This window comes from Diabrotica virgifera, chromosome 7, assembly GCF_917563875.1.
Source record: "Diabrotica virgifera virgifera chromosome 7, PGI_DIABVI_V3a".
NCBI classification, from domain to species: Eukaryota; Metazoa; Arthropoda; class Insecta; order Coleoptera; family Chrysomelidae; genus Diabrotica; species Diabrotica virgifera.
In genome coordinates, this window is record NC_065449.1 from 203,281,473 (window position 1) to 203,294,062 (window position 12,590).

The window sequence follows — 12,590 nt, forward strand, 5'->3', positions numbered from 1 at the left end:
CAAACAAAAAATTTACTTACTTTTAGTGTTTTGTAGTATTGTTAAGTTCTGTAAAAAACTATAAAATTTGTAAAAATCTATTGATTCAAGTGTTTTTTACGTCTAATTCGCAAACAAATCGTTTTTGGGCGTTTGTTTATAAAGCAAGAATGTTGGTTGTGATGTCTCCTACCACGTTTAAAGGTTTGTAGGTATAGTTATGAAATACTCTGTATAAACATGCTCAAAAAGCGCCTATTCTAGCTGTTCAATAATTATGAAATTTGTTACGTTAGGACGAAAACTGCTTGTATGATAGCCGTCAGAACCAATATACTAAGTGAATAAAAAATCAAATACCAATGCCACCAAAACGAAAAGGAGGACAAGAAAAAAAACTAGAAAGGGAGAAAAAAAAAGAGATGTGAAATAGCAAAAAAATGTCACTCTTTGGATAATTTGCTCAATAGTTATTCTGTTCCTTCAACTTCATGGGTAGAAAGTGATATTAACACGGAAAAACAAGAGCAAGAGCAAAAATCCGAAGAAAATTTACCGGTTTCAGAAACTAAATTTGAAACTGAGTTAAAGCTGTCAGAAGACTCGGACGACGACATAGAGACAAGTGATGAAAGCGATAGTGAAGCTAATGTAAAAAAGGCACTTAAAGACGAAGAGGCGCTACTAAAGCTGGGACAGCCGGAAGAGACAGAATCTGGCAATTTCTTCGACCGTCCCGATCCCAATAAATTACAGCTATTTTTTGAATTCCATCCAAAGGTACCTGTCGCACAAAAAGATGTACCTTTCAATGTGGAAAAAGCGTTTACGCGTAATAATAAAACAAAAAGGAAATGGTTGAGCTATAGTGAAGAAAGAAAGGCACTTTTCTGCACAATTTGTCTTGCTTATTCAGTTGAGAGTAATAAAGATCAAAGTTCTGCTTTTGCAAGAGGTATGTCTGATTGGAAACATGTATATCAGCGAATAAATGAGCATGAAAGTTCAATCAGTCATGGAAAAAACTGCGAAACATATTTCATGTATATTAAAAATCAAACAATTGAAAAAATACTTTTTGGAAACGTTGTTGAAATGAGAAATAAAAAAGTTGCAAGCAATCGGCACGTTTTGGATGTTATTATTGATGTTATAAAACTAATTGGCAAACGAGGACTTTCTTATCGGGGCACAGCAAATGAAGCTGCATACAATCTAGAAAATGAAAACCTAGATCATGGTAATTTTTTGGAAATAATCTTACTTTTATCGAAATTTGATGTTATTTTGAAGAAACATTTGGACGCCATTGTTAAAAAAAGCAAAAGTTATCACAATAGAAAAATCAAACGTCGAGCTGGAAATTTCTACACATTTTTGTCAAAAACTACTGTAAATTCAATCATTGTCATAATCACAGAAATTATTCTAAAGAAGATTTCTTCAGAGATACAGACTGCCACTATGTTCTCTATAGAAATAGACAGCACTCAAGATATTTCAGTAACAGACCAATGTTCAGTTGTAACAAGGTATGTTAAATTGTAAGTATAATAAAATCTTCACCTTTGCTTATTTTATTTTATTTCAGGTATGTTTACAACGGAACAATTCACGAACGCCTTCTTGCAGTTGTTCCTTGTCACAATTCAACAGGGAAGGGATTTCATACCATGATTCATGACATACTGGTAAAAAATGGTTTGGATGAAAAAATTGTATTGCTGACTCTACTGATGGGGCGGCTAATATGCAAGGGAGATATTCGGGATTCTCCAGTTTCATGGTCCAGGAAAATTCAAATCATGTTCATGTTTGGTGTTATGCGCATATTTTAAATCTTGTTCTGACAGACATTTTTAAATCCCACATTAAGGCCGCATCATTTTTTTCATTACTGAATTGTATAGCAGCATTTTTTAAAGAATCTCATCAACGCATGGGTTACTGGTTGGACATTGGCAACAATGCTAGATCACAGAAACTTCAGTTGATAGGAGAAACTCGTTGGTGGTCAAAGGAAGCAGCGCTCAGTAAAATTTTTGGTAATTTTAATGAATCTAATAAAGCACTGTACGTTGATTTAATTGACATTCTTAATACAATTGAAAATTCACAAAAAATTAAGCCAGATGCAAGAGCGACTGCTGCAAATTACAAAGCACAATTACTGAAATACGAAAATATTTTAATTGGGCACATATTCTTAAAACTGTTCTCTATAACAGGCCCTTTATCAAGATATATTCAGACAACAGGGTTAGATTTATTAAAATGTAACTTTATGGTTAATGATTCTATACTGAGTTTAAAAAAAATGCAACGAAATTTTCCAGACATTGAAGCATCTGCAGATAAATTTGTAGGGTGGGCTAAACTCTCTTTTGAAAGGAGAGACTTCGAATTTTTTATTGAAGAACAATTGCCCGAGTTTCGATCAAAAAAGAAAAAGAAATTCTTTGATGAGAAAACTTCTGATGAAATCCCAGTAAGCCCAAAAGAAAATTTTAGAATTGTTTTTTTTTAACGATATTGCGGATACTGCAGTAGAATCAATCAGTAGAAGATTTGCAAACAACGCTGAATTATGTAGGGATCTGAACATTTTAGATCCAAATAATTTTGAAGAAATCGCCAAAGGTGAGCTACCTGAGAATTCTCTAAAAATATTGTCAGAAAAATTAATACAGTTTGATTCTTCTGCAACTCCTGCAAAGTTGAAAGAAGAGTTAGCAAGCTTTGCAAGCAACTGGAAACATATTAAATTAACAATTGAAGATTCATATGAAATAAATTATGCTAGACTTGATGTGGGGTTAGACGACTCTTCTTCTGCACAGTCAGATGTAGACGAAGATGACTGTATAACAAAACAGAGTACAAAATCAAGGGTGTGCATCGAATCTAACAAATGTCAGAACTGTGTCATTTGTTGCTACGGTTCAATTTTAAAATATAATTTGTTTAAGGGGGCTTATTCCACGCTGGTATTGGCTTATCAATATATACTTTCATTGCCCATCTCGCAAGTGGCATGTGAACGATCGTTTTCAACTTTAAAATTTATCAAAAATAGATTAAGAAACTCCTTGTCTGATAATAGACTCGAGTCGTTCATGCTGATGAATATTGAAAATGATATACTGAGCGATATCAACAATGATGAAATTATTAATCGTTTGGGTCAAACAACCAAATTAATGAAGGACGCTTTAATGTATTAATATAATAAATAATAGGTAACCATTTAGTGATAGCTATACAGGGTGCGCCAAACCTCTGGTCTTCTTTGATTACGGCTAAACTATGAGATATACAAAAAAATGTTTATAACAAAACTAATGTGTATGAAAGAGGTCTATAATTTAAAATTATTTTCAATTATACAGGGTGAGTCAGAATGACGGTATGAACCAAAGTTGTATTTTTTTTAATGAAACACCCTGTATATTAAATCATTTTTAAATATATTATTTAAAAATATGAAAAATTTGTATAACGTCTTATAGGCCTAAAGTTAATAATTTTCGAAATATTTACATTTTTATTGAGAAAAATGGTAATATTTATAGGGTTGTGGATTATGTTTCCAAGGAAATAAAAATTTAGGTGATAGGTCAAAGTTTTTAAAATATAGTTTTATTTTTAAATAATTTAATATTTTTTACTTTTAGCCATAAAATATACAGTGTGATCACTATTTGCAAATACAAAATTTTCTCATTTTTTTTAAATGGAACACCCTGTATATTAGTTTTGCGTTTGGTAGTAAATATTACAACCTTTCTTTTGGTATAAGGTTGTATGTACCTAGCATGTTTCGTTTTGTAGATATTTTAAAAAAACTATAGATTTTACGTTTTTGCGGATTTTTTATTTAAAAATTTTTTTGCAAAAAATATAATTATAATCTGGTTTTAGAAACATACACTACAATATAAAATATGAAAATAAAAACGTACTTAAAGATTAAAATAAATCGTATGCTAGTACAATTCAATTGAATTTAATAACTTTAAATTATTTTACAAAAAATATTTTACCATATTAATGAATACATAAATTAGTTACTAAATTAAATAAACAACCAAATTTTAAATCAATCGTAGTAATTCTTCTACCGCAGCAACTTTCCTATACCAAATTAATTGTTAGTTATATTGTATTTACGAGTAAGATCAGTTAATAACTTTTAAATTTACCTACATCTTGAGAACGTATAAAGTATGCTTTGAAACAAATGAACGTTATGGAAGTATATTAAGAAGTAAATAGTATCTATGTACCTACTCGTGTCACAAAATCTGGTAATAATTTCTAATGGTTTCGCCCAAAACAAATGTCATATCCAAAAATGTTTCGGTTAAAAATTTAAAATTTAAAATAAAAAAAATTGTTACAAAAATTTCAACTACAAAAGTATTCCCAGTTTTTGTGACACCAGTAAATACTATTTATATTAATAAATAATTTGGATGATACATTTAACATTCATTTGTTTCAAAGCATACTTTATAATAATTTTTATATTCTCAAGATGTATGTAAGTAAATTTAAAAGGTAAATTAAAAGTTTAACTAAATACAATTTAACTAACAATTAATTTGGTACAGGAAAGTTGCTGTAGTAGAAAAATTACTACGGTTGATTTAAAATTTGGTTGTTTATTTAATTTAGTTACTAATTTATGCATTCATTAATATGGTAAAATATTTTTTGTAAAATAATTTAAAGTTATTAAATTCAATTGAATTGTACTAGCATACGATTTATTTTAATTTTTAATTACGTTTTTATCTTCATATTTTATATTTTAGTGTATGTTTCTAAAACCAGATTATAATTATTTTTTTTGCAAAAAAATTTTTAAATAAAAAATCCGCAAACACGTAAAATCTATAGTTTTTTTTAAATATCTACAAAACGAAACATGCTAGGTACATACAACCTTATACCAAAAGAAAGGTTGTAATATTTACTACAAAACGCAAAAGTAATATACAGGGTGTCCCATTTAAAAAAATGAGAAAATTTTGTATTTGCAAATAGTGATCACACTGTATATTTTATGGCTAAAAGTAAAAAACATTAAATTATTTAAAAATAACACTATATTTTAAAAACTTTGACCTATCACCCAAATTTTTATTTCCTTTGAAACATAATCCACAACCCTATAAATATTACCATTTTTCTCAATAAAAATGTAAATATTTCGAAAATTATTAACTTTAGACCTATAAGACCTTATACAAATTTTTCCTATTTTTAAATAATATATTCAAAAATGATTTAATATACAGGGTGTTCCATTTAAAAAAATACAACTTTGGTTCATACCGTCGTTCTGACTCACCCTGTATAATTGAAAATAATTTTAAATTATAGACCTCTTTGATACACATTAGTTTTGTTATAATTATTTTTTTGTATATCTCATAGTTTAGCCGTAATCAAAGAAGACCAGAGGTTTGGCGCACCCTGTATATGTAAAACGATATTTCATTCACCTATAGTTTATAACACATTAATTTGTTATTTATATATCTTAAATATCTTAATATAGAATTTTCTAGAGCAAACTTTGTATTTTAGATTCCAAGTTTCTATAGTTTAAAAAAATCAAAAAAACTCCCATGTGTATATATATATATATATATATATATATATATATATATATATATATATATATATATACTGATAAATGACACGTAACGGAGCCCGAAGACAAACGGGCAGTTTCAGAGCCATGCACTTCCTATTGGTTACGGCGTGTATACTTTGTACCTATCGCCTTAAAATCACTTAAAACCTATAGAGGGGAAAGCAGAGGGGTAAAGTTTTTTCCGTAGAATTGTCGTTAGAAACGAATTTCACCTTTTGAAGCCCAAAAGATATTACTTGAACCTTTAGAAGCCCACTGTTTAAAAATCTATATACTATTGCAACGTTTTAAAGCCTAGCGGTGTTGCCAGGTTACTGATACTATTAATAGTACATCTATTTTTAGACTCAAGGTTATATTTGAATATTGTCCATTATTATTATCAGTGTTATAGGAGAAGAACCGGGCTTCTCACAGTTGCATTCGTGTTGTTTGCTTTTATATGGTAGTATTACTACTTTGATATTGGGAATAAAGTAAGTATTATTTTACTATTTATTTTAAACGATTTTTTCAGTTTAATATGGACTGAATCGTATTATAACGAAGATAGATTATAGAGGCTCTCTATCAGATTATCAAACATTGCTTAGGAACTATTGCTCATCTACGGAAGATGATGAGAGAAGGTTAATAAAACTCTTATACAGTGTATTTACATAAGTTTTAGCATACAGGGGAAAATATTTTATTATAATAATTAAGAGAAAAAATCATTTTCCATCAAGATTTTATCAATATTATACTAGTTTTGCCTGTGAATGTGATTATTGCTGAAAGTAAAGTACATTTATTTTCGACAATATTAAAAATCATTATAAAGAAAAGGGGTTTAGAATTGAATATATTGTTTATTTACATAAAAAAAGTTAAAAATTTTTTTAATTTTTGTCATTTACTTTGCGATAAACTTTTAAAATATAAGTTTGTACCTACCTACATTAATGTATAATAAATATGGGAATATTGTTTATGTTTGAAAAGGTAGAACTACAAGCAGCATTAACTACATAAGGAAGATAAAATTCACCTAATCATCATGGCCTATGAATGAATACTTTGGATGTTTTTCTCATTATATATTTGTTATAATCTGACCTTGACTCCAATTGATTGACTTGCTCTTTTCCAGAATAAATTAACCTCCATCAGTCATGAAAAAACGAACGGAAAAAATACTAAATCTGACGCGCCGTGACGAGAGTAATCTACTTTTTTTACCAGATTACGAGACAACAAAGGGTTTACAAACATATTATAAAAATAAAGCATTAACCCATCTAAGTTTGACAGCTGCTGCAAAAGGTGAGCTAAAAGATGTCTAAGATTTTGAAGATCATGAAGAAAAAGATGTACAGCTAGTTAAGAGACACAATATTGAGAAATCCAATGAAGAAATAAATAAAAAAATAGTTGTATTGGAAGATCAACAAATAAGACCGCAACCAGACCACACCAGTGAGAAAATTTTAGAAGCGTACTCTCCTCTTAGACATGTACCTCGAAGACAAAGACCCAATAAAGAAATGGAGAAAAAAATAGTTATATTGGAAGATCTACAAATACTACCACCATCAGACATCACCAGTAAGGACATTTTAGGAGCGTACTCTCCTCTAAGAAATGTAACTCGAAGACAAAGAGAACCGTCAGAAGAATCTAAAGAAAACTATGATATTGATGAAATGGAAGAACCTTCTCGATCTTCTGGGAGTGAGTATCTACCTTCAAGCGATGATGAGGAAAATGAAGAATTTCCGCTTATACGTTATGAAAGAATTAGTAAAGCTGAAGGTAAAAGTACCAAAAAAAACAAAAAAATATATAAGCAACAATTATTCTTACAAGTCTAATGAAATATCCATAACTACTACCTTGCTTGATCAAAATTTAAAACCAAAAGAAGAAAGCTTTGAATTAGAAACTACAAGTAAGCACGTAGACCCTTTTATAGTTAACTTCGGTAAATTTGTAGGACCCTCTCATGTTAAAGTTGAGTCACACTTCAGTCGTTCACAAGACAAAAAAACAACATGTCCGTATTGCTTGGACGATGTAACCCATTTTGCACGACACTTGATTAGAAGACATTGTGATCAAGGTGCTGTTAAGGAATTTTTGTCATTTCCTCCAAATTACCACAAAAGAAAATTATTGTTAGATGCTATTCGCCGTCAGGGAAATTTTGTTAGTTCCTTATCAACTAATAATATAAGACCTGTACGAAGACCCAAGGAAGCTGAAGATGTAGATACATCATTATTTGTTTCTTGCCCCGATTGCATGGGATTCTTTAGAAGAACGTATTTAAGAAGACATAGAAAGCAATGTCCTGCCAGATCTAAATGTAAAACTGTCAAACGTGAAAATCATTTATCTTTATCACAAGTATTCACTGTATGTTCAGGTGTACACGGTGATTTTCTTGCTTCTTTGCGTTTAAGTGACGAGATTTCAAGAACTGCTATGAAAGATATGCTCATTTGCTCATATGCTGAAAGCTTGCTAAGAAAGCACAATTGTGCTCAAATAAGAAATGTTATCTCAAATAAAATGAGAGAATTGGGACGACTTCTTATAAGTTTGAGAAATACAACTGGAATTCAACTACTATTTGATGCTTTGAAACCACAGTTTTTTGATAATATTGTCGGAGCTGTAAAAGTTATTAGCGGATATTGTGAAGAAACCAAAACCTTTCAAGCGAGCAGTTTGGCACTACACATGGGGACCACGCTTAAACAAGTTTGTGACATAGCTACAAAGAATATTATACAGAAAAGTCCTATTATAATCTGTACTACTGCCGAAGAAAGTCTTAAAGACATTAAGCGTTTAAAAAATCTTATTGAAAACCATTGGACATCTGAGATTTCAAGCCTTGCACTGAAAAATTTAAAGGAAAATAATTATGTTTCTCCAAAATTGTTGCCATTGACCCAAGATGTTATAAAATTCCAAACTTTTGTAATGAACGAAGCCCATGAAGCTTCAGATGCATTGAAGAAGAATATCCACATTAAGTTGAACTATCGAAAGCTGATCGAGTCTGTCTTAGCATTGACATTATTAATAAATAGAAAGCACATTGGGGAAATTCAGTACCTAAAAACCGAGACTTATAATTCAACAGTCAGTGAAAACCAGCAAACCGAGTTTCTAGATTGTCTTTCAAAAACTGAACAAACTTTGTGCAAGAATTACAAAAGAGTAGTGACCGGTGGAAAAGGAAGCAGACCTGTTGCAATTTTATTTCCACCGGACCTTCAGAAATTCATTGAACTTCTTCTAAGTTTCCGAAGTATTTGTGTGACTCCGACAAATCCGTATTTATTTGGTAATCCTAACACAGAGCTGTGGTTGAGTGGCTATCATATTGTGAAAAAGCTGGCGACAAAAGCTGATGTTTCGGATACAACTCTGTTTACATCAACCCGTTTAAGAAAACAAATTGCCACATTATTGCAAGCAATCAATATTAAGGATGACGAAATGGAACAGTTTGCTACTTTCATGGGACACACCAAAAAAACACATGAATCGTATTATAGGTAATTATAAATTCAATTTTTTTATCATTTTTATCAACGACCATTTAAAAACTACATTCACTTGTGTTTTATCAAGTATAATGATGAACTTTATTTAGTCGTGAATAATGAATCATAATTCACAGGTCATAAATAAATGACAATTTGAGTTTATTTATATAAAAATACAACAACTTACATCTGAAGAAAAAATAAAAAACTTCTTACACCGTAGGGGATCGAACCTATATGTTTAGAATAGTATTTGGGGTTTAAAATCTTAATTTCATTGCTTTTGTTCCAATTAAACAAATTACACCAAAATCAAGTAGTATCTACTACATTTTTGATTTAAAAAAATTCATGTGTAGTACAAAAACGTTTTCATTTTGCTTTATTTATTTAAAAACCGTGCTTATTACCTATTTTTTGTGGCACTGTCCATATTTCGCATACATTTTTAATGGGAAAGTTCTGTTTTCCAATCCTCTTTTAAAAAACAGAAACTAAAGGTCAGTCTACTTGGCTACATACTCAAATGTACGTACTTCTGATACTTTAACTAGTTCTGTCTCGTAGGCTTCCTCAAGACTTGTATCAGACAGCAAAAGTTGCCAAATTACTTATCGCTGTTAATAGTGGACAAGTAGCAAAGTATAAAGGAAAATCCCTTGACGAAATAACTTTGTCAGACAATGAATCATTGCTGGATGAGACTGAAGCAGAAAAACCTTTATTTCATGGTAAGAAATTCATAATTATTTATTTTCTTTTAAGGTACCAGAATGAAGGAAACTTTTTTATGACAATAAAGTTTTTTGTAAAATCAACAACATAAATTCCAATACCGTAAAAGTGAATATTTTGTTTGAAAATTAATAGGTTAATGAAATCGTTTGTTATTTGCTGTCATTAGAACACGAAGTACTGCGCCAAATTCATTACTGTAATATTGATTCGGAACACAAACAATAGTGCAATGAAAATTTTTAAATTTCAGTTTATTTTCAAAATTCGCCCCGTTAAAAAAATATAGATGCTTAAATTTTCAGTTAATACGTTAACTAGTATCTACGAAATATGGAGGAATTTAAAACATGCTTTACTCACCACGTAACTTTAGCAAATCAGGTTGATATTTCATTAGGATTACTAGAAAAAATTAATATATGCAGGCATGAAGATTTAATATATATATTTTTTTTAGATCAAAATATTAATGAAAATGAAATAGAAGAGACGTGGGAACAGCAATTCGGAGAACAAGCAATGAAAAATGCGGTATTAGGTAATTATCTATTTTTCCTTATCCAGAACTAAGAATTTAAAGAACGTGGAATGAAAGATAAACTGTTATGTTTTAGATGAAAGGGAAAATAGTATAAAAAAAGGAAAGCGAGGAAAGTGGAATTCAGAGCAAAAAAATGTATTGAAAACAGCTTTCAAAGATCACATAAAAAACAAAAAAGCTCCGAGAAAAGAAGAAACCGAGTTGATAATGAAAAAACATAAAGATTTATTCAAGGATAAGACGTGGGCCACAGTGAAAGCTTTTGTTTATAACTGTTATAAAGGTTAAACAATTGCTAATTTACTTTAAATATTTTAGACTTGCACTGCGCTAGTATAAACGTTTAATTTTATTTCAATGTTTAATAATTATTTTAGTCATTCTCAGCATTAATTATAAATAAGATAAAATGTAAAATAGCTATTAACCAAATATTTAATGAAGTACTCGTATTTACTTTTGTACTTCTTTTTTCTTGCAGCTGTTTGTATTTTCAGTTTAAATTTTTTTCCATAATTCGAAATATAATATTTTATTTATTATTTTGTATTATTTTCTGGTTTTTCAGACATTTTTTTTTAAATCTGTAATACCTGTTGCAGGAAATTTACTGAATGAAATCGAGTAAAGAAATATCTAACAATACATATAGGTATAGGGTGTTTTATTATAAAACAATGTATTTGTTTTATTTTATACTAAATACTGTATCAAATTTTGTTTTCAAGATGAAAAGAAGGAGAACTTTATATTTCACCAATACTGTCGATTTTTCCAAGGTGGGCATTACCCACTCGTGTCCCTGAGAAGCTACACCGATGTTTGTGTTCTTTATTGAATTAGGCACTCTTTATAGTATTTTTAAGATTGATTATCTTTATATATGTGTGTCGTTCTTACTTCTAACAATTGTGATTTACGCCCAATGGTATATATGTGAAAATAAATTTCACGCACGTTTTCAAGCCCAGCGGCGTTGTCAAATGTCGGGCTTCATAGCGATTTATTTAAATATAATAGTTCAAATGTATAAAACTTATACACGAAAGCGCCCCCTACCGCATGATTTTGGAAACTTTTTGTATAAGTGTATGTATAAGCTGTACGTTGTGAAGCCTTCGCAAAAATTTGTCCAGTTGGGTAAGAAAGTAAGGGGAATCCAATGGTTGTTAGATACTCGGGCGACGTTTCGAAACCCGCAGTCGGGCTCCAAAAGGTAGTTGCGGGCTTGTAAACGTTCAAAATATATCTTGTACGGGCCTGTATAAGAGCGTTTATATGTGTATATATATATATATATATATATATATATATATATATATATATATATATATATATATATATATATATATATTTAAATTTTGGGCCGCCGTCGTTTATTCTCCCGGTAGAATTTTACTTGCCCATCCGCCCCTGCTTATAGACAATTCTTAGACCATTTTTAGATGCGCCATAATATGCAAAAATTAGCGTCTTCCCAAGTGACGGAACCTCTGCCCGTTTGAAATCATAGACGTAGTGAGATAGTCCACATAGATATGTGAGATACTCCACATACTGTTCCAAGCTTGAATTAGACGTCATCCTCTAATTTTTTTCTATTGATTTTGCTTCGCATACTATCTACTACCAGTCCAATTTTTTTTCTGTAAGTATGTTTAGCAAAAATATGTTTTTTTTAATTAATGTGTCTAGCAAAAGTTTAATTTTTTGAATTTATCTCAAATATCCACTATTACTGTTATAGAGAGTGTCGAGGTGAATCTTCCTCCTTCTCTCATTCTCGTTGTTGTTTCAAATATTTATGATAGTATATTTCGAATTCTTAATATGTTTTTTTGTTTTTTGTATGTCACTTATTTCTTGTCAGTTTGTTGTGTCGCACTGTTCCTTTTTGTTGCCGCGATCGGCTCTTCGTTAATTTGTTTTCATTGTAGATTATGTACGAGCAACCAAATTTCTTTTTCTGGTAACAGATCACGAAGTGATAATCGCTAAGGTAATTTCAAACTTTCACTTAGCGGATGAAGCACACCAAGAAGAAATGACTTTTTGTATAAATGTGACTAGATTTTAATTTTTTTGATTCCACCAAATGTTTGAAAGTTAATTAAAACCAATCATG

At 30.1% G+C, this 12,590-nt stretch overlaps 1 protein-coding gene across 1 annotated transcript; it reads left to right on the forward strand.

Annotated features, from left to right (window-relative positions):
• Nucleotides 1-341: 341 nt before the first annotated feature.
• LOC114337608 (uncharacterized) lies at nucleotides 342-1,817 on the forward strand. The gene is made up of 3 exons (XM_050657075.1): nucleotides 342-403; nucleotides 450-1,511; nucleotides 1,571-1,817. Exons 1-3 carry the CDS (start codon nucleotides 342-344, stop codon nucleotides 1,815-1,817), a joined length of 1,371 nt encoding a protein of 456 aa, XP_050513032.1.
• The last annotated feature ends 10,773 nt before the right edge of the window (nucleotides 1,818-12,590 follow it).

Coding starts and splice junctions, on each gene's coding strand:
- LOC114337608 (XM_050657075.1), top strand. CDS start 342: ATGCCACCAAAACGAAAAGGAGGACAAGAAAAAAAACTAGAAAGGGAG. Junction 404..449: donor AGGGAGAAAAAAAAAGAGAT/GTGAAATAGCAA, acceptor TTTGCTCAATAG/TTATTCTGTTCCTTCAACTT. Junction 1,512..1,570: donor CAATGTTCAGTTGTAACAAG/GTATGTTAAATT, acceptor ATTTTATTTCAG/GTATGTTTACAACGGAACAA.